General features: G+C 55.6%; 3 protein-coding genes across 15 annotated transcripts; 2 read left to right on the top strand and 1 right to left on the bottom strand.

Annotated features, from left to right (window-relative positions):
- Positions 1 to 942: 942 nt before the first annotated feature.
- WDR45 (WD repeat domain 45) lies at positions 943 to 6,181 on the top strand. Of its 2 annotated transcripts, none has more exons than XM_006213474.4 (11): positions 943 to 1,073; positions 2,492 to 2,563; positions 2,692 to 2,766; positions 2,856 to 2,960; positions 3,821 to 3,929; positions 4,053 to 4,147; positions 4,657 to 4,736; positions 4,849 to 5,057; positions 5,137 to 5,238; positions 5,322 to 5,467; positions 5,720 to 6,181. In XM_006213474.4, exons 2-11 carry the CDS (start codon positions 2,509 to 2,511, stop codon positions 5,827 to 5,829), a joined length of 1,086 nt encoding a protein of 361 aa, XP_006213536.1. In that variant the 5' UTR covers positions 943 to 1,073; positions 2,492 to 2,508; the 3' UTR covers positions 5,830 to 6,181. The 2 variants fall into 2 exon arrangements, with proteins under 2 accessions (XP_006213536.1, XP_006213537.1); XM_006213475.4 differs by having other exon boundaries at positions 945 to 1,073; positions 3,824 to 3,929.
- A 191-nt stretch (positions 6,182 to 6,372) lies between these two features.
- On the top strand, positions 6,373 to 9,472 carry PRAF2 (PRA1 domain family member 2). Its single transcript, XM_006213473.4, has 3 exons — positions 6,373 to 6,839; positions 8,009 to 8,226; positions 8,644 to 9,472. The coding sequence occupies exons 1-3, from the start codon at positions 6,661 to 6,663 to the stop codon at positions 8,781 to 8,783; spliced, it is 537 nt and encodes a 178-aa protein (XP_006213535.1). The 5' UTR covers positions 6,373 to 6,660; the 3' UTR covers positions 8,784 to 9,472.
- Positions 9,473 to 9,970: 498 nt separating this feature from the next.
- On the bottom strand, positions 9,971 to 24,448 carry CCDC120 (coiled-coil domain containing 120). 12 transcript variants are annotated; one of them, XM_072956007.1, is made up of 11 exons: positions 24,139 to 24,234; positions 16,813 to 16,962; positions 16,606 to 16,696; positions 16,329 to 16,462; positions 15,519 to 15,659; positions 14,882 to 15,176; positions 14,503 to 14,565; positions 14,038 to 14,212; positions 13,808 to 13,906; positions 11,597 to 12,511; positions 9,971 to 11,097 (listed from the first exon to the last, which is right to left on the bottom strand). In XM_072956007.1, exons 3-11 carry the CDS (start codon positions 16,652 to 16,654, stop codon positions 10,983 to 10,985), a joined length of 1,986 nt encoding a protein of 661 aa, XP_072812108.1. In that variant the 5' UTR covers positions 16,655 to 16,696; positions 16,813 to 16,962; positions 24,139 to 24,234; the 3' UTR covers positions 9,971 to 10,982. The 12 variants fall into 12 exon arrangements, with proteins under 12 accessions (XP_072812108.1, XP_072812103.1, XP_072812106.1 ...); XM_072956002.1 differs by lacking the exon at positions 9,971 to 11,097 and adding an exon at positions 20,226 to 20,390 and having other exon boundaries at positions 11,285 to 12,511; positions 24,139 to 24,448; XM_072956005.1 differs by lacking the exon at positions 9,971 to 11,097 and adding an exon at positions 20,226 to 20,390 and having other exon boundaries at positions 11,285 to 12,511; positions 16,642 to 16,696; positions 24,139 to 24,448.
- Between the last annotated feature and the right edge of the window lie 1,551 nt (positions 24,449 to 25,999).

Genomic DNA, 25,999 nt, shown 5'->3' with positions numbered 1-25,999 from the left:
GAGTCACGCCTAGGGCAGTATATGGGGCCAAAATCCACAAGTAAATATGTCCACGGATTTTGACAACACAGTACATGAAACGACCCAAATGGCCATCAGTAGGGGAATAGCTGAACATTTCTGCATTTATTCCACGGAATACCGGGAATCAATAAAAAAGGATGAGTTAAACAGACGTCCATTATATATTAATAACTTTTTAAAGCATCAAAACAATACTTGGGAAAAAGGATAGGTGGGTTGTACCAATGTCAATATTCTCAGTGTAATATTTTACTATACAACATGTTACCTTTAGGGGGAAGCATTAAAGTACATGGGATTTTCTCTGCATTATGTCTCAAATCTACATGTGAATCCACATCTCAAAATTTAAAAGCTGAGTTAAAAATATTTCCACTGTGTACATAATTGGGATCTTTCCCGTCCCCCACAGTGAATCTCTAGATACCTCTTGCCATCAAAAAACATTATTCATTTTGTAAATAAAACAAGGCGGGGCTGGGTGGGGACTCCTATCGTGTCTTCCCCTGGCTAAGGGGAGAGACTTCGCTTTGGAGGTCTCCAGGCTCGCCCCCGCCTCAAGGCTCCCTGGTCACCCGTGCCTAGAAATCTGGGAAGATTATAAATAGCTACTAGGGGTGGCCCTTCTAGCCCACCTCGGAGGTCCAAGTCTTGTTAGCCCAGAAGGTAACGCCTCTAGCTCTCCGAACAGGACCGAGTTGAGGAATTCTCGGCCCTCCCTTTTCCGCTCAGCAAGGGGAAGGCTGTCTCTCGCCCACTCGTCCTTGGTTCCCTCAGTCATGCCCTTCCGGAGCGTCCCCCGCTCCCCGCGCCCTCCTGGGAAGACGTCACGGTCGCTCGCTTTCCTCCAACAACCCAGAAGCTGGGCTAGAAGGGCCGCGGCCGTGTTTTCCGGCCAGGGTGAGCCATTTCCGGTCACAGACTCCCTCCCCCGGAAGTGAGGACTGATGTAAACACCGGAGCCGGGCGTCAAGGCCCGGGAGGTCACAAAACCGGGCCGCAGGCGGCACCGAGAGCTGGGGCCAGGATTGGGGACACGCGGAGGTCAGGTCAGTGCAGGCGGCAGGGACCTGGGACATAGTCCCAGAACTGATTGGGGTCTGGGGTAGGGAGGGAGGGGTCTTTTGAGCAGGGTGTCTTGGTGGATGGTGGATATCTAGGTATCTGGGTATCTAGGACAGGGCTCTTGAGTAGGTGCTGGCGTTGGAAAGTGTATAATGAGCGTGGTCTTGGACGTAAGCGGGGAGCGGTGTGTGAGGCATCCCGGGGCAGGGTTCTTGGGTGGAACAGATCTTTGGAATGGGGGCGGATCCCAAAAAAAAGGGATCTTGGAAGGTGGGGCTGTCCAAAGAATGGATCTCTGGGGGACGAGGAGGTCCAGTGGAAGTGGTACAGAGGGAAAGGAGGTTTGGAGGATGGAAAGGGTGTGCCCGGGCAAAGTTTTGGGGGAGATGAAGGTTTGAAGGGAGTTTGGGGGCTCCAGGGCAGGCGACTTGGGGGGTGGTTGAGTTGTCCCAGGTAGGGGATTGGGGAAGTCTGTATCCTGGGCAAGGATCTTGAGGAGGTAGAGGTGACCTGGGGCAGGGTCTTGGGGAGAGGATAGGGGGTCTGGAGGAGGAATCTTAGGGGGATGCAGTTACTGGGGGTAGGTCCAAGCCCACCCATTGTCAGAGTCAGGGACAGCAGAATGCACGCATGGAAAGGAATTTGGAGTTATGAGGGAATCCTGAGGTAGGAGGGTCTTTAGGTCATAAGGGGATCTGGGGGAATGTCCAAGTTGGCTGTGGTTGGGCAGAAGTTAGCATGTCATGAGGAGTCCTCCGGAGGTAGGAATAGGATCCTGAAAGTGTTTGGGGAAGCCTGTGAGGAAGAAAGGTGTGGGAGGGCTCTGGAGAGGGCTCCTCATGAGGACATGAGGAGGGGAGTTCCTTTGGGTGGTGCACCAACCGTAGCAGGTGTCAGGGCCAGGTCAGGGAGGTGCAGGAAAAGGTAGATGTCCTAACCCCCTTTCCCCATTTACTGAGAGGCAGAGTTAGGTGCTAGGTTCAGGTGTGAAGATGAGAAGTGGGTAGGGAGTGGTTCCAGGCAATGTCAGGCACTTGGGGCCAGGATTGGCTGGGGATACAGAAGAGATATCACTGGGATAGCCGCTACCCCATTATTTCCTGATGAGCAGTCAGTCAGGGCCAGGGATTAAGGAGGGGGGCCGGGCCAGGTCAGGATAGGCCCAGAGAGCTGGGGTCAACCAAGTATGAGAAAATGAGGATGTTCCTGGCCATGCTCTTTGGGGTCTTGGGAGCTTAGAGCGGAGACCCCAGGGTTCTCCCCCTGGTTTTGTCTTTGCAGTTCTACTGGGGTTGGATAGCAGAGTGGGAGGGGGAAGAAGAAATCAGTTGGGGACAGGAATTCTAGGACTCAGAAAACAGACCCCAGGACTCTTCCCAACCCTACCCCAATTTGTGTCCAGGGAAGCAATCCTGGACCATGACTCAGCAGCCACTTCGAGGAGTGACCAGTCTGCGTTTCAACCAAGACCAAAGTGAGAGGGGCTTGTGCCTGTGGCCTTTTGGGAGGGAGGGAGGGAGAGAATGGCCAGAGGTGGGTGTTAAGCCCCTAGCTTCCCACGTAGGCATCCTTTGAGGCAGCCCGGATTCTTCCCATCCCCAGGCTGCTTTTGCTGCGCCATGGAGACAGGTGTGCGCATCTACAACGTGGAACCATTGATGGAGAAGGGGCATCTGGGTGAGCTGTTGGTGGGGAAGGGGCAGCGGGAAGCAGGGATGGGCTGGGCATTGACACCCATTCCTACTGACACCCTGGTCCTTGTCCAGACCATGAGCAGGTGGGCAGCATGGGCCTGGTGGAAATGCTGCACCGCTCCAACCTGCTGGCCCTGGTGGGCGGTGGTAGCAGCCCCAAGTTCTCAGAGATCTCAGGTAAGTGTCCTCACCCCATCCCACCCTTGGCCCAGATTCCCCAGAATCCTGGCCTCCTGGAGGCACTGGCCAATGAAGATGTCAGAGTATCTCAGAGTCACACAGTGAGGCCTACAGCTTATAAGTCATGGATTCTATCACTTGAGGAGCTTGGTGTTTTGTCTTCATTTAACAAACACTTGTTGAATGCCTCCTGTATGCCATGTCCTTACCTTTGGAGCGCTTGCTGTGAACCTGGTGCTGTTCTAACTGCTTTACGTGTATTAACTAATTTAGTCCTCACAGTAACTCTGTGTGGGAGGAAGTATCATTATCCCCATTTTTACAGATGAAGAAACTGAGGCCCAGAGAGGTTAGGTGACTAATCCAAGGTCACACAACCAACAGGTTTTAAAATCTTGGAGCTGTCTCCTCAATGCTCTCTTGCTTTGAGTCTCAAGCACCATCTTGTTTTAAAGGGTTTTTATTGATCCCACTGGGCAAGAGATGCCCTAGGATTCCTCACAGAAATCTTCTGGGGTTATGGACTGGGGCCCCAGAAGCAGAAATAGTTACTGATGGAAATTTACAGGCCTGGGTGAGTCCCTGCTTGCTTGCTGATGGGCTGTGAGGTCCTTGGCCAGATACTCAACCCCTTCGTTCCTCAGCTTCCTCATCTGTAAATGGATATAGCAGTTCGAGAACGTGTTCCTGCAGGAATCACATCCACAAGTGCTCATGCTGTGTGAGGGTCACATTGGGTGTTAGCTAAAGGTTAAGCAAGTGGGTTGAGGTCCCTTGGGGAGTAGGGGTAGGTCTTGTGTCACCAGGGCTGCCCCTCACCCCAAACCTTGGCCCCGACAACACACCCACCTGCCCAGCAGTGCTGATCTGGGACGATGCCCGGGAGGGCAAGGACTCCAAGGACAAGCTGGTGCTGGAGTTCACCTTCACCAAGCCAGTGCTGGCTGTGCGCATGCGCCATGACAAGTGAGCCTGAGGTGGGCTGGGGGTGGGGGAGGCAGGAGGTCCCCACAGCAGGCAAGAGGGTTAGTCCTGCGTGGGCATCCTGCCCTCCCCTCATGGCCATCCTGTGTTGTGTGATGCCCACAGAATCGTGATCGTGCTGAAGAACCGCATCTATGTGTACTCCTTCCCCGACAATCCCCGAAAGCTGTTTGAGTTTGACACCCGGGACAACCCCAAGGGTGAGAGGACCCAGATAATGCAGGCGTAAGGGCAGGAGGCAGTGGATGGAGCAGAGGAGCAGAAATGAAGAGAGAATGGAGGGGCACATGGAGAGAGGAACTGGGAAAGAGAGGCAGGGAGAGAGTCTTTGCAAAGAGGTGCTCACATGGGTGGCAACGCCCATACTCCCAGTCTAGCCATTTTCCCATCCCTTAGCCAATCCTCTCTCTCCACCCTTGGCCCCACTCCACCCCTGGGTACCCCAGAGAGCAGAGCAAAAAGGCCCATTAGTGGGTATGCCAGGGATCCTGGGCCTCCCGGGATTGCCACGACTGCATTGGGAGGTAGGGAATCTGCCTTGGTCGTGGGGAGCACAGCTGAGGCAAACCCTTTGTGGATTCTGTGGATACCACGTGTCAAGGAAGGTTGAAATCTGGCCCTTATTCAGCTCTGTCCATTCTGAGACCCTGCCTGGCCCACTGCCTGGTCCAGACCTCCCCTTTACCAGCCCACCCCGCTCACACCCTAGGGCTCTGTGATCTCTGCCCCAGCCTGGAGAAACAACTGCTAGTGTTCCCAGGACACAAGTGCGGGAGCCTGCAACTTGTGGTGAGCTGTCCAGTGGACAAGGGTGGGTTCGTGGCTGGGCCGCCTCTCCCTGTGGACTCCTGGCCCCTGACCTCTGTACTACCCCAAGCTGGAACTGCTCCTTCTACCATAGGACCTGGCGAGCACAAAGCCGGGCACTTCATCTGCTCCGTTTACCATCAATGCACATCAGAGTGACGTGGCCTGCGTGTCCCTGAACCAGCCAGGCACGGTAGTGGCCTCAGCCTCTCAGAAGGGCACCCTTATTCGCCTTTTTGACACACAGTCCAAAGAAAAACTGGTGGAGCTGCGTCGAGGCACTGACCCCGCCACGCTCTACTGGTGAGCACAGGGTATGCGAGGTGAGTTGGTGACCCCATGCCCTATGACACGTAGGCGTCACTTCCGGTCCGTCTTTCAGCATCAACTTCAGCCATGATTCCTCCTTCCTCTGTGCGTCCAGTGATAAGGGCACAGTCCATATCTTTGCTCTGAAAGATACCCGCCTCAACCGCCGCTCCGCGTGAGTACTCCCTGCCCCACCCTGCCTCTTCTCCATCCCCCTGCCCATGTACCACACCTGGGCTTAGCCAGTGTTGCCTGCAGGCTGGCTCGTGTGGGCAAGGTGGGACCTATGATTGGGCAGTACGTGGATTCTCAGTGGAGCCTGGCCAGCTTCACCGTGCCTGCTGAGTCAGCCTGCATCTGTGCTTTTGGTCGCAATACTTCCAAGAATGTCAACTCTGTCATTGGTGAGTGGGAATAGTGCTTGACTCTGGGTATGGCATGGGCAAAGGCCTGCAAATTGGACCTGGAAGAATTTTAGGGTATGGGAGGCCTGAGGGAGCTAAAAACAGGTGGCTCAACTCCCTCATCAGTAAGGGGGATGGCATGTGAGCAAAGGCCTGGAGGTAGACCCTAGGCCATGGGACACCTGAGAGGATTGGAGTGTGTGGATTTGTTTGGCAGCCTCTAACCTTAACCAATCCTTCCCCCTCCTCCAGCCATCTGTGTAGATGGGACCTTCCACAAATATGTCTTCACTCCTGATGGAAACTGCAACAGAGAGGCTTTCGATGTGTACCTTGACATCTGTGATGACGATGACTTTTAAAGACCCTGTGGGTTGTACTAGGGACCTGCAGTGGCAGATTGCAAAGCCTTTGTATGGGGTGGGAGTGCTGTGGAAGCCACCAGCCTGCAAGCAATGGAGCAGGTGTCCACTTTCCACTCTTAAGAGCAACGCCTAAACAGCTAATTTCCTCCAAGCACTTCTTGATGACTGTGTGCCCACAGGGCCAGACCAGGAACTCATAGAGGCAGCAGACCCCCTGGGGCTCCCAGCCTAGAGACGACTGCTAGGGACCCAGAAGGGGTGCCCTAATCCAACCTGTGGGGATTTAAAAACTTCCCGGAAAGAGACGATCTCTGATGTGACGAATATGAATAAAAGGCCCTTAATAGTATTTTTGGCTGGACCTCGGGAGTGGGGCCCGGAGGAGTTGCAGTGAAAAGGCGCTGCAGGAGTTTCCAGGAAAGGCGTGATCCTCTTGGACCCTGACGGGAAAGAAGTGGGATCATGCTCGGGTCCTTCTCAGACAGCCTCTGCATGTCCTTTAATGTGTGGCTACAGTGTGCTTGAGCCGCCAGCACCGCCCAGAACTGTGCCCTGTGGCGCCCCCGCCTGGGGGTGGATGGGAACGCCTCGCCTCGCGGCGAAGACGTAATTTCCCGGCAGCCCCTGCTACTTTACAGTTCCGGCGTGGTGTTTGCATTGTATTTCCGGTCATGTGCATTGTTGCAGCTGCGCAGTCCACTAGGTCCCTAGGATAGCGGTGGCACAGCTCAAACTCCACTTCCCGGTGTGCTCCGCGGTGGCGCAGGGTGGAACGGGTGTTGTAGTCCCTCCGCTCCTCTGGCTGGTCCAGCTACATCGACCGGCAGGATGTCGGAGGTGCGGCTGCCACCGTTACGCGCCTTGGATGACTTCATTCTGGGGTCGGCGCGGCTGGCGGCCCCGGATCCCTGCGACCCGCAGCGATGGTGCCACCGCGTCATCAACAACCTCCTCTACTACCAAACCAACTACCTTATCTGCTTCGGCCTCGGTCTCGCTCTGGCCGGGTGAGGGAGGGAGGGAGGGAGGGAGGCGCCAGTTGGCCGGGGACGCCTGCTGGGGTTTTGAGGGGGATGCAAAGCCTGGAAGGGCGAATTCGGTAGGGATGGAAAATCTCAGGGTCATGGGAGGGAGAACTTGAAGGAAGTGGAACCTGTTTATAAGAAGGGACTGGGGCAGGATAGAGCCTAGCTGAGGGGGACTGATGGGGATGGAGGGTCTGGAGGGAAGACCGGGGGAGAATGGAGAAAAGGGTGGAACTGAAGGGGAAACTGCGCTGGGAGGTGGACTTGAAGATAAGGAGGGCCAGAAAGTGGGGACATGAGTGTGCCTGAGGGGTGATGGGGCCAGATTAAGGAGGCCCTGGAGGATTTAGGGCAGGGACAGGGACGTGGTCAAGTTGAAGGGTGGACTTGTGGAGGATCGGGGCTTAGAGAGGAGCCTGGCTATAATTGGAATGCTCTAGGTACATGTTGGGGAACTTGAGCCAAGAGGGAGGACCCCGGGATGGAAATCCTGAGACCAGGGAGAGATGGAGAACGTGGAGGAGGGACTTGGGCAGGATTGGAAGATAAGAGTGAGACTGAAAGCCTGGAAAGGGTTCTGGCAATGGAGGTTAGATTCTATTGGGAAATGGGAACCTGGAGGGGGAATTTGAAGGGGAGGAAGTCTGGAAAAGGGATCTTATGACTGGGCCTGGGGAGAGGGAAATGTATGGAGATGGAAGGCCTGGAAGAGGAATTTTCAAGGGCCTGGCCTCTGTAAAGGGTGGGTTTTGGGGAAGGTTGGAATGAGGGAGGCGGGCTGGAATGGGCCCTGTAGGGGTATGGTCAGAAAGAAAGAGCAGGAAAGACTGGGAGCCCAGAGGCCTAGCGGATGAGAGGGCCTGAAGCAGGAGATTTCAGGAAGATGGGACTGCAAGATTGACAAAGAAATGAGGGTCTGCAGTGGGGAGCCCAGAGCGCCTAGGAATTGGAGGTCCTGGAGGGTGGACCCGTTAGAGACAGGGCTGGCGGGAGTATTTGCCCGGCTGGAGGATCCGGAGCGGGCGTGGGGTTATGTGTGGGGAACCAAAGCTCTTGGGGCCCGGGATCGGTGGACGGTGGTCTGGGAGGCTTGGAGGCCGGGCGGCCCTCTTCCCGCCTGCCCGGCTAGCTTAGTTCCATTGTCCCCACAGGTACATGCGCCCGCTGCACACCCTCCTAAGCGCACTGGTGGTGGCTGTGGCACTTGGCGTGCTGGTGTGGGCGGCTGAGACTCGCGCAGCCGTGCGCCGCTGCCGTCGCAGCCACCCAGCCGCCTGCCTGGCCGCAGTGCTTGCTGTCGGCCTCCTCGTTCTCTGGGCCGTGGGCGGCGCTTACACCTTCCTCCTCAGCATCGCCGGGCCAGTGCTTCGTGAGTCTCCACACCCTGAGATAGCCTGGAAAACGGCCAACAATTGCGCTCGGCGCCAGGCCCGCCCTACTCTGATTCCTGGGCTGAGAAGGGGCTAGGACACCCGGCAGACGTGGCCTCACCTTCTTTACAAAGAGCCTTCCTTGGCTTTGCTCCCTCCTCCCCTCTGGGAACGCCCCTCTTTACTACCGCCTTTCTGGGCGTCGGCTGGTCTGAAGTGCCTTCCACTGGCCACGTCCCCATTACCGTGTGTGACACCCCCCAGCCACGCCCCTGTTGCGAAGCGCATTCCTCCGTCACACTTTTAGGATTCAGAGGCGTCCTAGCCACTGACTCCAGTTCCCTTCTGTGGGCTCCGGTTAGCTAAAGGCTGATGTTCCATTCCCACTGACCCCACACCTCTTGTATTGCCCACAGTGATCCTGGTGCACGCATCACTGCGCCTGCGCAACCTCAAGAACAAGATTGAGAACAAGATCGAGAGCATTGGTCTCAAGCGAACGCCAATGGGGCTGCTACTGGAGGCGCTGGGACAAGAACAGGAGGCTGGATCCTAGAGGCCTAGGATCTGTACCCAAGACATGGAGAATGCCACCCCCACCCCGGCCCGCATCCAGGACCCAGAGACCTTTCGCAGCCCTTCCCCCAGGTCCCAGACTGGGATATTCCCCTCATACCCAGCCCCCCATCTTAGGGAACCAGAGTCTTTCCAGCCCTTAACTTGGGACGCAGAGACATATCCAGCCTAAAACTAGGGCTTAGAGACCAGAGCATTGAGGCCAACCTCAAACTCTGCACCCAGAAACACTCTCCTGACTCCAATCTGGGACCCACCTGTCTCCCGTGCTCAGCCCCAAAGCTGGGGACTGGGACCAAGGCATTCTCAAATATTGAACCCTGGACCAAGGCTTTTCTAGACCCCACCCCAGCTTTGAACCCAGGTCAAGGCATTGCCAAATCTTGAACCCAGGATCCAAGTGTTCCCAATCCCCATCTGGGTAGAGAATTCAAGTATCCTGATCCTGTTGGACCCTTGGTCCCAGTTAACCCCAACACTCACCAGTCCCACTTGCCTTCTTCCAGCTCTTAGGGATTCTGCCACTCCTCCTGCCACAAAGTTCCACAGTGGCAAGGACCAAGGGGTGGGAATGGGGTGGGGTGGGGTGGGGATAGCCCTGACCAGGAATGGAGCAAATATTATCAGTGTTGCTGCAACAATAAAGGCTGTTGCATTGCTCAATGCCAATTTGGGCCTCCTGGGTAAAGTCTGTTTCAGTGGCCAGAAGTGACCTGCTTTTCAGTTCTGCTAGACATTCTGACTCTGTTAAATGTGTGGGCTGAACTCAGTTCCTTTTTTTTTTTAATGGCAGTACTGGGGATTGAACCTAGGACCTCATGCATGCAGATCACATGTCCTACCACTGAGCTATTAAACCACACCCCCTCCCCAGTTCTAGTCTTGACTCTGTTACCTTTAGGGCAGCATTAACATACAAGGTAGTTAAAGGCACTTAGTGTTTCCTGTCATCATTCGTATTACTAAGGGCGCTTGTTGAGAGTTGGCTAGGAATCAGCACAGGCAAAGAAGTTGCCTCACATCACAAAGCAAGTAAAACCAAAGTGGATGACATTATCACAGGCTGGTTACACAGTGCTATGTATTTTTTTTTCTGATAAAAATACATTGTCTGGTCTTAGCTGAAGATGTGGGCCCCCAAGGCAAAGCAGATAGGGAAGCAATGGATGGGTTCAGTTTACACATTTATTATAGAAATCCCCTTCCAGTGTGGGTAGTGTCTTGGGCCCAGATCCATTGGTACAAAAAGAAAAGTTTAACACCAGGTAAAGGGGGTAGGGGAACCCCCAGCTCCAGAAAGTCACAGACAGGTATCATAGAAAACACAGCTTGTGTGGATTTGTTTAAAAAGTGGGTGGAAGGAAAACCAAGGAAGACGTGACGTAGCCTGTGGCCAGACGTCACCTGAGGATTTCACTGGCATCTACCAGATGTCAAGTTCCACCACCGCAGCATCCCAGGACACAACACACCCAGCGGCTCTGCCTGTTGGCCCTCCTGCAGGGCCTCCTGATTGGGGATAGTTGGGGCAGAGGCTGCCGCTAAAGGCTGGGCCAGGCAGAGGCAGTGGGCACAGACAGGCAGACAGGGACTGGGGTTCCTGGGGCGGGGGCGAAATGAATCCAAGCCCCCCCACAGACTTCAGTCCTATCAAATGTGGGCAGAGAGCCCACCTCCCCAAGAAAAACTGCCCCGGTAAGGGGTGGCAGGGAGTTCTGTTCACACCAGAGTCTCCTGGCTGCCCCAAATGGCCCCGAGACCCTATATGGTCCATTTTGTGGAGAGGGTTCCTGAATGGAACAGGCTGGGCACGGGGACAGGAATGAACCCAACCAGGACGAGATCACAGTTTCCCTTTTTATAAAACGTCTAGTGTTGGGGGAAGACAGTGAATACCTAAATCACAACTGTAAACAGAAATGGAGGAAGGGGCTTGGAGTCCCCATGACATCATCCCCTCTTTTAAGCTGGCTGAGGGCCCCCAGTCCCCAGAACACTGCAAGAGGAGAGGCAGGGTGTCAGACACCTTCGTGGGCCCATGGGGAGCCAGGGACCTTGGAAGATCAGGTTGGTGCCCCCCAGGACCAAGAGCAACCACACCCCAGGGCTCAGCGAGGTCAGCTGTGTGCTCCCCAGACTGGAGTCATGCCCAGGCCAAGAAGGGGCATTTCAGAAAGGGTCAGACCAGTGTCCCCGGGGTCTGGGGGTCAGAACCAGAGGACTGCTCCCCCTCTAGCGTCAGGTCACTTAAACGAGCGCTCAGCTCCGGGGGGTACAGGAAGTCCGCGTAGTATCTTTGGAAGGGGTAGCAGGAATCCGGAGGACAGGGTAGGAAGACAGAGGAGAGAGGAAAAGACGGACAAGACACAGAAAGAGAGAGGAAAAGAGGCTCGTTAAAGAGGTGGAGGCAGGCACAGGACAGCACCGTTAGGCTCACGAGCAGGGGACACGGTGAAAGTAGGAAGAGACAGGCGAGGGGCATAGGACATCCCTTCCTCCCAGCACCCTGGTTTCAAGGCTCATTTTCAGCTGACATGCACTGGTTGTTCAAATGCTAAAATCCTAACATAGCGTGGTGAAGAACTGCTCCTACCAGGGCCCAAGACACCCCTCCGCAGAGACCCCACGGACTAATGCGGGTCAGGCAGGGCCCCGTGTCCCCAGACCAAGGCTGCGGCTAGTTCTCCTGTGGTCCATGTCATTTGCGATCATGACCAGCGGCCCCCGTGGCCTGGACACCTTGACTGACTGCCTCAAGAGACCCCTACCCGTCAGTAAAAGCACCCCCCATACCTGCCGGAGACAGGGGGCGCCGTGAAACTCCTCGAGTGTGGGAGCGGCGCCTGGCTGGGGGCCCCGTACAGCGCCTGGCCCACCTCATAGCAGCGAGCATGGAGGAAGGGTGGGTGCTGCGGGCCCATGGCGGGGAGCACAGGCCGGCGCTGGGGCCCCGCGGCCAGTCCCGAGTTCCGGATGTACCAGTCCCGCAGCCCCTCCAGGGCCAGGTTCTTGTGGCCACTGCGCTCAGCAGCCGGGGGAAGACGGGCGGGCGGGGGCATCCACAGCAGGGGGTTGGGATGCACCTCTGGACCCTCGGCAGCCTCCAGGGGCAGGCCACAGGGCTTGGTGCGGGCGGCACGGCTGTGGGGGTCCTTGCTGCGGAGAAGGGGGCTGCTGCCGTCAGCTGCGTACACAGGTGGTGGGCCTGGGAGCATGGCGAGGAGCCCATCCCGGCGGGAGAGGGGTCCTGGGACCTCGGCTGTGGGCAGCAGCTCCCCCCAGCCGGTCCCGCCGCCACCGCGGGGCAGGCCCCGGTCCAGGGAATAGTCCAAGAGGAAGTCCCCACACACAGGTGGGAGGCGGGGGGCCCCGCGAGAGGCGGGGGCGGCTGAGCTAGGCCGGGCAGCCCGGGGAGGGTCTGGGGGGCCAGCTGTACGGGAGGAGAAGGCAGGGGTGGGTTGGGGGCGCTCGTACAGCACCTCACTGCTCTTGCAGACCGGGGGCCCAGCGGCAGGGGGCACCAGAGGCGCAGGTGGGGAGCCAGCTCCCCCACCAGCCGCCCGGTCCACCAGCAGGGCCTCGGAGCTATTGCTGCGGCGGGTGCGAGCAGCGAAGAGGGAGGCGCGGTCGGAGACAGGGTCAGCCCGGGGGAAGCCCATCTGGGAGTCCTGGCTGCCGGACCACTGGCGAGAATGGAGGCCTTCGGGTCTGGGGGCACAGAGGTGGGGGTGAAAGGAGACGGGTCAGAAATATCAGGCAGATGGGATGAGTGCCCTCCCTACCCTCCCTCTTTCTGAGCCTTCACTTCCACGCCACCAAATGGGCCCAGGATTAGAAGCTGTGTGTATAAAGGTGTTGGGGAGTGGTATGTAAAGGGCGGCAGAGGTTCTGCCCTGGACTAGGGGGCAGAGGGGTTGAAAATCGGGGTGCCTGGGACTCCAAGGGAGATGGAAGTGTGCTTAGGGCTGGAGAGGAAATGCTAGCAGGGGAGGGCAGAGGGCTCTTCCTAACACATCTGACCCCTCATCCCCTGCTAAGGTGCTTCTTCGGGCTCCCTGCCTGCTTCATGATGAGGCCAGGAATTCAAGACCCTTCTGGAACTCTCTGTCCCATCATGGGTATGAACCACCCCAAACTATCATCCCAATAGCCTCTATTCACAGAATGCAAGTGCCACAGGGATGGGGACTTTGTTGTGTTCACGGCCTGGAAAAAGGAGGTATGTTATCTGTTTAAGCAGTGGTAGAGTACAGTAGTTAAAAGCACGGACTCTTGAGTCAAACCTGGGTTCAAATACCAGGTCTTCAGTTTACTAACATGTTACTTAACCTCTCTGTGCCTCAGTTTCCTCATCTCTAAAATGGGAATAACAATAGTACCTTCCTCATCGGGATCTTGTGATAATTAAATAAGTCTGATACCAAGGAAAGCACTGACTCCTAGCAGATGGTAGGTACTCGGTACACGTTAACCAGAACTTACTACACCTACAGTGTCTTCCCCAGACAAATATTATGATGCTCATTTCACAAATGAGGAGACAAAGATTCAGAGAAGGGAAATGACTTGCCCAAAGTGCATAGAAAAGCCCAGACTCAAACTTTGGTGCTTCTCCCCAAAATCCATACCCCCTTCCCTTCTTCTCTACCAAGACAGCTCCTATTCACCTTTCAAAGCCCAGCCTTTCTTTTCTTTTCTTTTTTGGTCAATTAAAATTTTTTATTTATAATGTGATGTCACACATATACATATATTGCATACTCCAAAAATCTTTTACTTCTGTTTCTTTAGCATGCAATAAAACGCAATGAACAAAAGCTCTGAAACAGAAATAAAATTCTTGCTTTTTCATACAAGCTACAAAGAAAATCAGAACAAAACTGATAGACTCAAAGCTCAGGCTCTCATGCCCCACACCCTTTGATAATGCTCTCCCTGATACCCCCAGTTAGAGCTACTAGTTCCCTCCTCTGGTCCTCAAACTCACCCTCAGAGTCCACTTACTTGCAGAGCTGGGGGCCAGCGCCCCGGGTGAGGACAGGGGTGGCAGGCACACTTCGTCCCTCAAAACTGGAGGCACTCCTGGGCAGCGAGCGTGTGGGGCTAGACAGAGACGGGCAGGCCCAGGTGGGGGTCCAGGTTAGAGACTGTAACCACCAGTGGGACCCCCTGCCAGCCCAGGCTTAGGCTCCACTCCTGACTCCTGGGGAAGGAGGGCAGGGGCTCACCCTCACCTGGTGGGGCTGGCCACAGAGTTCCGCCGGCTCTTCAGATCCCCATAAAGATCCGACGGGGGTGCTTTCCATGGGGTTCGCCGCTCAGGGCTGCCCCCAGATACTGCCCGCAGCTGGTCCCAGGCTTTGGGTGGTGAGGGGCGCTCAGCCAGAGGGAAGCAGCCACGGGGCTCCTCTGGGTGGAATGGAGAAAGTAGGGGAGAAGTCAATGAGAGGGTACCCGAAGGGTTGCAGGCAAAGCAAAGGGTGGGGACTAGGGAGGCGGGGGGTGGGGGGCAGAGGGCGGGACAGGCTGAGGAGGAGCTGAAGGATGAGGTGAGAACTGGGGCTGATGGGGCAGGATGGAGTGAAGCAAAGAAGATGGGGGTTCCACAGGAGGATGGGGCATGGCTCAAAAGAGCTGAAGAGGGAAGGTGAGGGCTGAGCATCAAAGGATGGGCAGATGTGGGAGAGACAGGTCCTCACCGTTATCATGGCTGGCCCCAGACTCTGAGAGGGAGCTGCTCTCTGAGTGCAGAACTACGTCCTCTACAGGTGAGAAGGGGGAGAACCGGGCCTATCAATACAAAGCCTGGGTGCCATCCCCTTACACCACTGGGAAGTCTCCTCCTCACCCCCTTTGCTTCCCAAGAATCCACCTTTATCTAAATCTAAGATCACCAAGGGCTTGATCTCTCACTTCCCTGATGCCTATTCCCAGTGGCCCCACCCTTGCCCAAGAGTCAGTTAATCATAATTCCTTAAGTTCCACCTCCCTCCCACTTTTCACTGGCTGCTCACATACCCCACCCCTACCATGCCCACCCTCCAGCTTTCACTGGTGGGGTGACAGGGCCTGGCTCACCTTGGCTGAGCTGAGTGAGACGTGTGCCCAGGCAGACTCCCTGGGTGGTGATAACTGCGCCGGTGGACAGTGGCAGGGGCTGGAGAGGCGGGAGCACCGGGAGGCCCAGGCGGGCCCGGACATCCCCCAGCTGCTCCTCCAGCTCGTGCAGCCTCCGCAGCGCATCTGCCTGGACCTGGCGCCGACGCCGGCGCTGCTCGGCATTCAGCTCGGGGGCCAAGGCCAGGCGGCGGGCAGCTGCCGTAATCTGCTGCTGCACTGACACCTCGCGTTCCAGGGCCTCGAGCGCCAGCTCCTGTGGGGTCCACCCGAGTGGGACCAAAATGTTAGAAATGGTCAAGCATAGTAAGCAGGCGGTGGCAGAGCCAGGCTGCACTGGAGGCAGGGCCTGGGTTGATTCGGGCTGAGCCTATGCATCTTGGGGTGGGGGGTGGGGGGGCAAGGGTGAAAAGCCGATCCTGACAGTTAGGGACCAGCATCCTCTCTCTCAGTCCTGGAACCCACCTCCCTCAAGCTCGGTGCCTTTTTCCCTTAGCCTCTCCTTCCCCTGGACACAGCCTGCCCTCTGCTTCCTCCCGGCTCCTCCTCCCCTGTACCTGTCCCACCCCCATCTTGCTCTGTGTGCCCATCTGCTCACCTCAGCGGGACATAAGGAGTGGTGTGCTGGGTTGGGGTGTGGTGGAGGGTAGGCTCGGGCTGCAGGGGGCCGCCGGCGGACCAACTGGGGCCGTTCTCCAGGCTCCAGTGGGCACTCGGGGGGCAGTTGGCCAGTCAGCTCCTGGGTGAACGAAGGCATATGTCAGAGACCACAGGATTAGTTGGGGAGGATGTGGCAAAGCAGCCTGAATCTACAGAAGTCCTACTAGGACCCCAGCCCTACTCGGCATCCACGCCTGTTCTCTTCCTCCTCCCAATACTCCACTGGGCGGGTGTATGGCACAGACTCTCAGCCCCTCATTGGCCCAAATCCCTGGGGCAGTGGGCATGGGAAGCAGGGAGACCTGCTTCGGAATCCGGAATTTCTTCATTTTTTATACAGGTGACACCATCTTTATACTACATATTATATGACACTCTTTGAGGCCTGGGCTGCATGCTCTGAACTGCATTATTATTTCTGGCAAACTGTGTGGATAGTCACAGCAAGAGGGGTAAATCGAAACTATAAATCACCTTATGTCAGTTCAGATCAGGTTTCACTGCCAAGTTTTGGAAATAACTTATGTGAGGGTTTTTTGTTTGTTTGTTTTTTTGAGGTTTTTTGGATTCTAAATTATTGACAGGGAGTTGTGGTAAAATATTACCATATTTTGTTGATTCTAAGACATCTGAGCTGAGCTTTGGAGAATCTACAGCTCAGACAAGTGGCTCAGTGATCACCACCTGATTGCCTACCTCGCCCCGGCTCCTCACCCCAACACCAACACCCTTAGGATCAGGCCCTCACCGCCTCCTGGAGACACACTTTTCGTAGCTCCTGAAGTTTCAGGCTCAGGGCCTCCTGCAGGGCCCGCTGCCGGTCAAGCAGCCCCCGGAGCCGCTCTGACTTCACTTGGGGGGCAGCCTCTCCAAACAGGGCAGCTGGACACGGAGGGAACAAAGATCAGGGGCACAACTGGGGCAACCTGGAGCAGCGGTGGGGCCAGGGACCAACCCTTCCCAAGTGGACAGGAGGTGACTCAGAGCTGGGGAGGAGGCAGCAGGAGAGGGAACCCAACACCGACCTGAGGCATTGAAGGTGGGAGAGCTGATCAGCTGACCTTTGACTTCCATCCTGGTGCTGTCAAGAGGCCGTGGCTGATGGCTGGGCAAGGCCTGGCAGTGATGCACGGGAGCCACTGAGGAAGCACATCCCCTGATCCCCCAATCTCCACCCAGACCCAGGTTCCCACACCCCAGCTGCAAATGAGGGGTACCCTGGCCCCACCCACCTGCTTGGTCTGCCCTCTCAGAATCTGTGTCAATGTCAAGGCCCTGGTACCTTGGTTCCCTTCCCATTGAGTGGGAGCACAGCAAGTGGGGAGCCGGGCAGACTTACAACGCCTCCTCAGAGGCCCATGGGCCACAGTCAGGAGTCTTGCCTAGGAAGGGAAAACGAATGGCATGGATTCAACCAACGATAAGGACGGTGAGCATTTATTAAGCACCTGGGTACCTGGAACAGGTAACTTCTGTGCCACGTTTAATCTTCACAACCACCCTGTGATGCCAGTTCTGTGATTATTATAACCCCATTTTAGAGACGAAGAGAGTAAGACACAGAGAAAGGAAATCACCTGCCCACAGCTGAGGGTCCAACACTCGCCCTTACTAGAGGTGCTGAACCCCACCAATTCCTCATAAGCTCACAGCCCAGCAGGACTCCAGACTTTGCACAAGCTGTGGCTGCTGTCCAGGGCCCTCTTTTCACGTCTCACCACTCCAGCCCCTGGCGCTCACTCATACCCTGGGACTTCGATGTCACTTCCAGAGGTGGGTCCCTGCATTATGTCCCCTCACAACTGCTGTCCAACAAGAGACTGTGCCTCTCTTGTACATTTAGGAGGCCAGAAAACGTATCTGTCCTTTTCTCATCAGTCTTTTTCTCTGGCACGTGGAACACTTCTGTGTACACAGCAAGTGCTCAGTGAATGTCTGCTGGGTGAACAAAAGAATGACTGTGGTCTGTGGGTCACTACTTGTCCTAACACCACCCTGCGTCCCTGGTGTGGCAGGGAGAGTGTTCTCCTGGCCTCAGGACCCCTCCAGTCCCTCCCCGCACCCTAGCCTGTCCTGCATCCAGCAGGGGGAAGTCACCCTGCTGGGACTGAAAACGACAAAGTCCACAGTTGCAGATAAGAAGCTGACTGCCTCCTGCCTCCTTCTCTACCCCCAGACGCCCTGGCTGGCGGTGGAGCCTGCTTTGGCTGGCCGCCAGTCCTGCCCTCGTCCCTTCCTCTGGAGTTTGCTCCTTCCCTCCCACATCCTGCTCAGTCCCCAGCTGGGAAGCCAGGTGACATCACCTCCCACCACCTGGCCTGACCTCGGTGGCAGGCGATTGGGAGGATCTCATGAGGCCACAGAGGTCCCATCCCCACCAACCTCGAAATCCCCGGCTTGTCATGACATGGTGGCCAGGTGTGGAGAAGACCTAGGCAGCTGAGATGGCATGAGTTCAAGCCCCTTCCCCGTCTGCATATTGGGGGATGTGGCCAAGCTATTAACAGGGTACCACTGGTATCTCAGCAGTCCTCCCACTTGCCCCATTGGGTCTGTAGCCTTCCCACAAGGCAGGGGTTCCCTGTCCCCAACATCAGGGGCAGGGTCCATCCCTAAAGCCCTTCTGAACATCCAGGCAACAGCATGTGCTCGGCAGAGGGGCTCACATGCCCACCCTCCAAGAGCTGACATTGCCCAGCATGGCAGGGTTTCCTTGAGGTCCTAGCTTAGCCTCCTCTGACCCTCAGCTCCTGGGGTTCTTTCCTCCCCAGCCCCAATCTGGGTTTGAGGAACTCTCCCAGGGCCCCCCTAAACCTTCCTCCACCCCGACAGGAACCTCAACTCCTCCCCAATGGGCCCATTCACCAGGATCAGTCCCACATCCCACACTAGGCTGCTCTGAGCCTTCCTTCCCTGGGAGCTCGTGGCATCCTGGAAGTCCACATGGGGTCCAGACAGGAACCCCGACTCCACCCTGTCAGCCTGACCTCGGGGACATAGCTAGGGCCTGAGTCATGGGGTCATTGGGCAGGCTAGACACAGGGTCAACGCCCCACACCCGCACACCTGCTCTTAAGCCTCTGCCTCTGCTCGCCTACCCTCTGCACATTTGCCTGGGGGCCTGGGGCCACCTGGTCCCCACCCAAAGATGGTGAGAAGGGGGATCCCAGCAGTCCCCTCCACAATGCACCCCTACACCAGCCCATGGGTCTCCCCACCGGTGACCCTGTGTCCCCGTCCTGTCCCAGGATGGGCTGCAGCAAGAGAGCTGCAGAGGGCACCCCCCACACCCAGAGGCGGGCCCAGCAGGTTTTTCAGGTCTGCCCTTCTGACACCACAGCCCAGAAAGAAATTCCTGGCTGTAATGACTGTTTACAACCAAGACACCTCACCTGGGTGGCACCCCAACACCTCAGTGGGACCCCCATTTCCACATCCTGCCACCTTCAGAGCAAATACAAACTCCCAGTGTCTGGCACTGTTCCCCACACTGCCCTAGAGCCCCTCCGTCCCCACTCTAGGGGAACAGATGGGGGGCAGGCAGGTGCCGGGACGCAGTTTCTCAAGAGCCCAGTATGAGCTTTCCTAGGGGGCTGGGCCCCGGGTTGAAGGAGGGCATGAGGTACCCCTGCAGGGGAGAAAGGGGGAGAGGAAGTAGGGGAGTGGAGAAGGAGGACTCTGGCTTCTCTTCTCCCCCATCCCTTCCCCTTGTCCACTTCCGGCAAGGGATCGGCCTCGTGCCAGGAAAGGAAACTGGACATTTTGGGCTTCGCCCCTCTACTCAGGCGCTCCTTCCTCGCCGTGCCTCTCGCACAGACCTGGGTCTCTCCTGCAGGGAACTTCAGTACACCCCATACTGCTCTCCCCACACCCCTCGCCCTGGGCCCACTGTTCCCAGGTGCTCACCAATGCCAGAGAGGTGCTGTGGAGTGGCCTCAGGTACCTCAAAAAAAAAATAGTCGTCTCAACAAGGCCCTGCTCCGGCTGATAGTGGCAGTGAGCAGGGGTGAGCACAGTGGTGGATGCCTAGGCCGCCTCCCACTAGGCGATGGCCCAGCCTACCTGGCCAGGGACTGGGCCGGCCCATATCTTTTAACCCTTGCCTGCCTGCCACCAGGGCTCAGGCCACCCTTAGGGGCAGTCTTGGGGCCAGGTCCCCTCAGGGTGTCCAGCAAGGCCAAGAAGAGAGCCTGACATCCCCCCTCCCTGCCAGACACCTAGCAGAGGACAGAGGAAGAAGGGATAAGGGTCATGGGAGCAGCGGCTGTCTCTGGTGCTGCCCAAGCACCCAGATCAGACCCTGGCCACCCAAAGGAACTACTTGGGGGCTGAGGGATGGAGGTCTGGGGAGTTGTTAGGCACACAGGAGGCCTTGGGTGTTCATTGGGTGTGTGTCTCTTGGCAACACATCACATTTCTGAGGCCCCTACCCTTTCCTCCCAGGGCAAGGAAGGGGTGGGAGAAGGTCTTAGGGCAAATCCTACCCTCACTGGGGTAGAAGTTCCCCAAGATGGAACATATGAGGTTACCTTTTCTAAGGAGAACATGTCTCAAGACCCTACCACCTTCTGCAGCTCCAGAAGAAATCATCTCAGCAAACGGAAGACACACACAGGCGATTTAATCCCTCCTGACCCCTACAAACCTGGGAGGATGGCACGGCCCCAGCTCCTCATAGCCAGCTTGTAGAGATGAAAGCTGGGGCTTGCAGAGGTGAAGAGGCCCGATTCTGACCAGAGAGGCATAAGAGCAGGTAGAATCAGAATTCGGGGGGGCTGGGTCCTGGGTTGCAGGCTGACAGAGGCAATCCCTGCAAGGCAGGAGGAGTGGGCATGGGGGCTCATGCTTCTTCACATCCAGGCTGAGGCTCTCCCAGTCCTCTCCCTATGCTCCTGGGACATTTCTGGCCAAGAGTCAAGGAAATGAAGGACTCTGAGCCTCTACGAGGTCCTGCTTCCTCCACACCACCACCTGGGCTCTGGGCCGACCCCAACACACACCACACATCCTGCGCTCCATTTGGGACCATCTGCTCTGTGACCTCAGGGCCCGAGCCCAACCCAGGCCCCGGCAGCCCACACATGATGCGAAAGCACAGAGTAAAGAAAGCTCCCTCACCACTTGGCAGGGGGGCCAAGCCTGGAGAGGAACTTGCTCTGTACCAGCAACGCCCAGTGTATGTGCTATTGAGGCCTCCTGCCACCCTGCCCACCTTTCTTCCTGGGTGTGAGATTTCCTGCATGGGACACAAAGGCCCCTTTCATCACCCTCCTTCTCCCTCCTCTCACTGCCTGCGGCTGGTGGAGGCAGCAGCCACGAGGTGGGCAGCTGGGGGCTGGTGGGGAGTGTCTTCTCAGCCATGGCCTCGCTCATCTCTTAAGGGACACCAAGGACATTGGGAAGAGGGATGTTTATAAAATTAGAGCCGAGAGGGAAAGGGTATCTGGCCAGCAATGCCAACTGAGTCTCAAGGCTAAGGTTTCCTCAACTGTAAAACTGGTAAACAGTACTAACAGAGCCAACAGAGGCCAAAGTAACTTTGGAAGACATTTCAAAGTGCAAGGAAACTCACACCACATTATTAACGACCGTTAGTAACTACAATCACAAACTCATGCAGAGGTGGGCTGGTTCAAGAGGAAGGAGGGAACAGCAGGTAACCGGGCCTCTTGGGCCAGGCAGATAGGTGGGGCAGAGTCACCCACACACATCACTGCCCTAGTCCACAACTTTTAATACCCTGGAGGACGGCCACCTCTAAGGCCCTCCCCAGTGGGGACCTGAGCCTCCTGTGGCCTCCTGTAGGGCTAACAAGTGGTGGGTCTGGGATTCAACCCAGCTCTGCCGCTTAGTGGCTGTGTGACTGCTTGGACATATCACTTAACCTCTCTGTACCTCAACGTCCTCATCTATAAAATGGGGGTAGTATATGCCTCCCAGGAGGGTGGTGAGCGTGACATGAACTAAGACATTTAAAGCTCACTTGGGACAGTGCCTGGCCCGAGCTGAGTGCTCAGTATGTATTGGCTGTCATACATAATCACAAGTACTCCTCTCAGTCCAAAGTCAGGATTAATCACGCACACGCACACGCTCACGCACACACACACACAGAGGGGAAGAGACAGACAGACAGACAAAGGTGGTATCTCTCAGCCTTGAAACCCTCCCTACTTGCTGCCTAGACATACTTGAAACAGAGCTGTTTTCCCTCATTATCCAACCCCTCCCTACTCAAAACCAAAAATGCAGGAACCAAATCTATTCAGAAGAATTGTCCAAACTCTCACTATCCAAATACAGCAACTGAATGGATTTGGATATATTTATGAGATAGGACTGGTATATCCGTCACTCTCTGAGCTTTCCTTACTCACCAGGCAAAATACAGGAACCAAGTACATTTCTACAACGTGATACCCTTACTAATCCCAACTCTTGCCACTGGAGCACAGGGAAATGAATAGATTTGAATACATTTTTGAGTTAGAGCCATTATCCCTCATTATCTGAACTCTCCCTACTCACTCTGTAAAATGCAAAAACAAAATATACCCCCAAATAACTTGATATCTTTCACTGTCTGAACTATCCAAACTCTCCCTCTCAGAACTTGGGTACCAAATATACTGGGACAGTGTGGGATGCTTGTGTTGTTATGAAGAGGTCTGGATAAAGGCTTTGGATAAATGAGATAGGTCTGGTATCTCGTTATTCCAACTCTCACTACTCTCGATGAGAAACACAGGAACAAAACATAATTGAATGACATGTTACCTCCTCACCATCCAAATTCTCCCTGTCTGTCCTCAAAGTCAAGGAGATTCAGATAGTGAAAGAACTCTGTATTTTTCTTGTGGTTGTTATTGTCACCACTGGATGGGCCTGATTCTAACAGTGATAGCCCCCCTACAACAGACCTGCCCCACAGAGGTGGGATGGACTTAGCACCAAGATTTGTATTGCTTATTGCTGAGAAAGGGGATAAACTCCCATCCCACTCCTACCCCTACCAAGCCCTGAACCCTCTAGCCTAGAATGGACTTTTTTCAGGCTAGGAAAACAGGGATCACTGCACCTAGTGCCAAGACTAGGAGATACGGGTAAGATGTCCTAGAAGTTTCACACATACCCCCGAGTCCCGAACTCTTACATGGACAGCCCCCAACCTAGCAAGGCTGGAAACATGACCCGGACCTCACAGGCTCCCAGAGATTCACTGAATAATTCAGGGTGTTCTTTCACACTTGGGGAGGGTGTGAGGGCATAGGACCAGTTCCAGGCCCTCCTGGGACAGGGAGAGAAATGCAAGCCTTGTGTGAGCTCACTGGGCAGGGGGGTGGGGGAAATCACATGTGAAAACTCCCTCTGCTGCGCAGGGCCCACAAGGCTGCTTGCTCTTGTTCATGCTAAGAGAAGCATTTGGGATGAATTTCAGAGATTATGGGAACCTCCAAGTTCAAATGCAGGGTACAATGGGGCCCCTTTCCTTCTGGGCTCAGAGGAGATAGAAAGTGGGTGTTACAAAGGAGGGAGATCTGAACAGCATGGAGGGGCATGGTATAGGGTAGGACAGGGGCCTGGGGTAGGGACAGGATGAAGGGACAAGACAGGAAGGAGTACAGGGAACAAAACAGAATCAGAGTCATTGCAGGATGGAGGTCAGGAGGCAAGACAGAGAAGGAGCCAGGACACTGGCCAAGGGATGGGATGGAGTGAGGCTCAGGACAAGGGCCAGAGAAAAAGTAGGGGACAGTAGGGGACAAAAGAGCAGGGCAGGGGACAGGGTCAGTATAAAACAGTAGTCAGGAGACATGACGGGGGACAGGCCAAGACAGCGGTCAAAGAAAGGGATAGGGAAAAGGGCAGGTTCAAGATGGAGGTAAGGAACAGGAAAAGACCGGGACAGAATGAAGATAGGAACAAGGACAGTGGTGGGACAGGAGAAGACAAGGGAAAACAGCATAGGTTAGGGGCAGGGGCACGGCAGGCGACAAGAGGGACAGTCTAAAGCTGGTGAGCCAAGATGGAGTTCAGGAATCAGGAGAGGGACCGGTGGGATAGTATAGGGTGGGGAGAAAATACAGAAGTCATAGGTCAGGAATCAAGGCAACCTGGATCAGACTGGGGTTAGGGGGACAGGAAGGGGTTCAGGGACTGGACAAGAGTTTAGAAACAGGACCGAAACTGGGGTGCTCAAGACAAGGCAAGATGAGCTTCAGAGATAGAACAGGGTCAGGCAAGCATCTGGGGTCAGGTCAAGGATCCTAAGAACAGAACTGTACGGGGTTTGGGGTCAGGACTGGATTTAGGGCGTGCAAAACGGGGTTTGAGAATCACATCAGGCCAGAATATGGTTGGGTTAGGGGTCAGACCAGAGGTCCTGGGGTCCGGGGTCTGAGATTAAAGAAAGATGTACTCAGGTCAGGCAGGGGTCGAGAGGGAGACCACAGGGTCAGAGGTCGCGGGTGCGCGCGCAGGTACATCCCTGGTCGGCGTTTCCGGGCCTTCACCCCGCCCCGTCTCCTCCCTTCCAACCCCAGGCGGGCATTACTCACCGAGGGTCCTCGCCCCGCGGCGTAGGCGGGGTCGATGCAGGCCGGTAGGGGTGGTGGGCGCGCCCCTCCCTCGCTGCCCCCGGCTCGTCCCCGGGCTCGTGCCTACTCCCCTTCCGCGCCCCGCCTGTGGGCCGCGTTCGGCCGCGCGACTGTTAGCCGTGGGGGCCAAACGGGGGGCACAGGGAGGGTGGAAGAGGGGCGCCCGCTCGGCGGCGGGAGGTGGACCCCGGCCCCCCCCCACCTTCAACTCGGGTCTGTCCGCTCCAGGCGGCACCGCCACCTCCGCCGCTGAGCGCGAGCCTGGAGGGGCGGGGGGAGACGGGGGGCGGGGCGCGAGACCACAGCAGCGGCGGAGACCAAGTGCGCAGGCGCCAGTTCGGGTCTTCGCTTTCCCTGCCCTGGGAGCGCCAGGAGCGAACCAGCTCGGAGCGCGTGCGCACACGCTTTCTCGAAGGCCGAGGAGCTCTTCTCCACCGAGACCACGCCCCCTCAGTGATTAGACTTGCGCCCCTCACCCCAAATCACCCCGCCACGAACATCCGAGCAGTACCCCAAACTGCCTTCTATCAGCCGTCACCACACCCCAAAATTCCCCCAACTACCCTCTGTGCCCCAAGTGCACCCCAAACCACACTCCATCATCCCCCACATTGTATCCCCAAAACATTTTCCATTGATCCCAAGCAGTACCCGCAAGCCGTCTTCCATGGACAACTAAGCTGTCCGAATAAGTTACGCTCCACTACCCCCAAGTTGTTTCCCTAAACCATCTGCAATCAGCCCTGAAACCATTAACCTCCAAAGAGCCCTTCCAAATAACTTTTCATCTAACCCCAATATGCACCCATTGACCCTAAACCATTCTCTATGTACCCTTCTAACAATGCATTATTGATCCCCAAATGGCATTCCAAAAGCCCCCAACAATACCCCAAATATCCTCAGCTACCTTTGGCGTTGCCTCCACTTGCACCCCAAATCAATTCTAGCAGTCACCTGCTCTAACTCCAAATCATATTCTATGAACCTGCCCCCTTCCCACCAAACCTTTCACTGACCAACCCCACACCCAGCAAAATAACCTTCCAACAGCCCCTATCACTATCCCATATACTGCCAACTACTCCAGGGGAGATCCCCCAACTGTGCTTAAAACTACCCTCCAACATCCTCTCCACCTCCAAACCACATTCCACAGATCCAAACTCCAGCCGCAAAACACTCTCCAACAGTCCTCAACAACACCTCCAAATAATCGCTAACTTTCTTTCTGTAGTTACCCAACTGAACCTGCAAATCGTACACCAATGGCCCAAGATGTGTACTTCAAACCCTCTAATGACTCTTACCCACACTCCAAATCATTCCTCAGTGACCCTAACATATTACAAAGCATCCTCCAATGATCTTTTTTTAAAACAACTTAATCGAGGCACAATTTACATACCATAAAAGTCACTCATTTTATGCATGCAATTCAATTATTTTAGTGAAGTTACCAAAGTGTGCAACAATCACCACTATCCAGTTTTAGAGCATTTGCATCATTCTTATGAGATCCCTCATGCCCAAATACATTTAATCCCTGTTCCCAGTCCCAGTCCCAGGCAACCACTAATCTAATTTCGATCTCTATAGATTTGCCTTTTCTGGACATTTCATATAAATGCAATATATGGATTTTTTCATTTAGCATATTTTTTGAGGTTCAGTCATGTTGTAGCATGTATCAGGAGTTTGTTTCTTTTATTACTGAGAATGGTATTCCATCCAATGATCTTTAACTGCTCCCCAAAATCACCCACTAATAACTCCTCAACTACAACTCATAATATCCAGCTGACATCCAGACCTCAAAACA

Source organism: Vicugna pacos, chromosome X, assembly GCF_048564905.1.
Source record: "Vicugna pacos chromosome X, VicPac4, whole genome shotgun sequence".
NCBI lineage: Eukaryota > Metazoa > Chordata > Mammalia > Artiodactyla > Camelidae > Vicugna > Vicugna pacos.
The sequence above is the reverse complement of the archived record's forward strand: the minus strand, read 5'-3'. Positions and strand labels throughout refer to the sequence as shown.

Coding starts and splice junctions, on each gene's coding strand:
- PRAF2 (XM_006213473.4), top strand. CDS start 6,661: ATGTCGGAGGTGCGGCTGCCACCGTTACGCGCCTTGGATGACTTCATT. Junction 6,840..8,008: donor CTCGGTCTCGCTCTGGCCGG/GTGAGGGAGGGA, acceptor TTGTCCCCACAG/GTACATGCGCCCGCTGCACA. Junction 8,227..8,643: donor CATCGCCGGGCCAGTGCTTC/GTGAGTCTCCAC, acceptor TATTGCCCACAG/TGATCCTGGTGCACGCATCA.
- WDR45 (XM_006213474.4), top strand. CDS start 2,509: ATGACTCAGCAGCCACTTCGAGGAGTGACCAGTCTGCGTTTCAACCAA. Junction 2,961..3,820: donor CAAGTTCTCAGAGATCTCAG/GTAAGTGTCCTC, acceptor CCACCTGCCCAG/CAGTGCTGATCTGGGACGAT. Junction 4,148..4,656: donor CACCCGGGACAACCCCAAGG/GTGAGAGGACCC, acceptor CTCACACCCTAG/GGCTCTGTGATCTCTGCCCC.
- CCDC120 (XM_072956007.1), bottom strand. CDS start 16,654: ATGGAAGTCAAAGGTCAGCTGATCAGCTCTCCCACCTTCAATGCCTCA. Junction 15,177..15,518: donor ACTCCTTATGTCCCGCTGAG/GTGAGCAGATGG, acceptor TGGACCCCACAG/GAGCTGGCGCTCGAGGCCCT. Junction 12,512..13,807: donor GCTGGCCCCCAGCTCTGCAA/GTAAGTGGACTC, acceptor CTGTGCCCCCAG/ACCCGAAGGCCTCCATTCTC.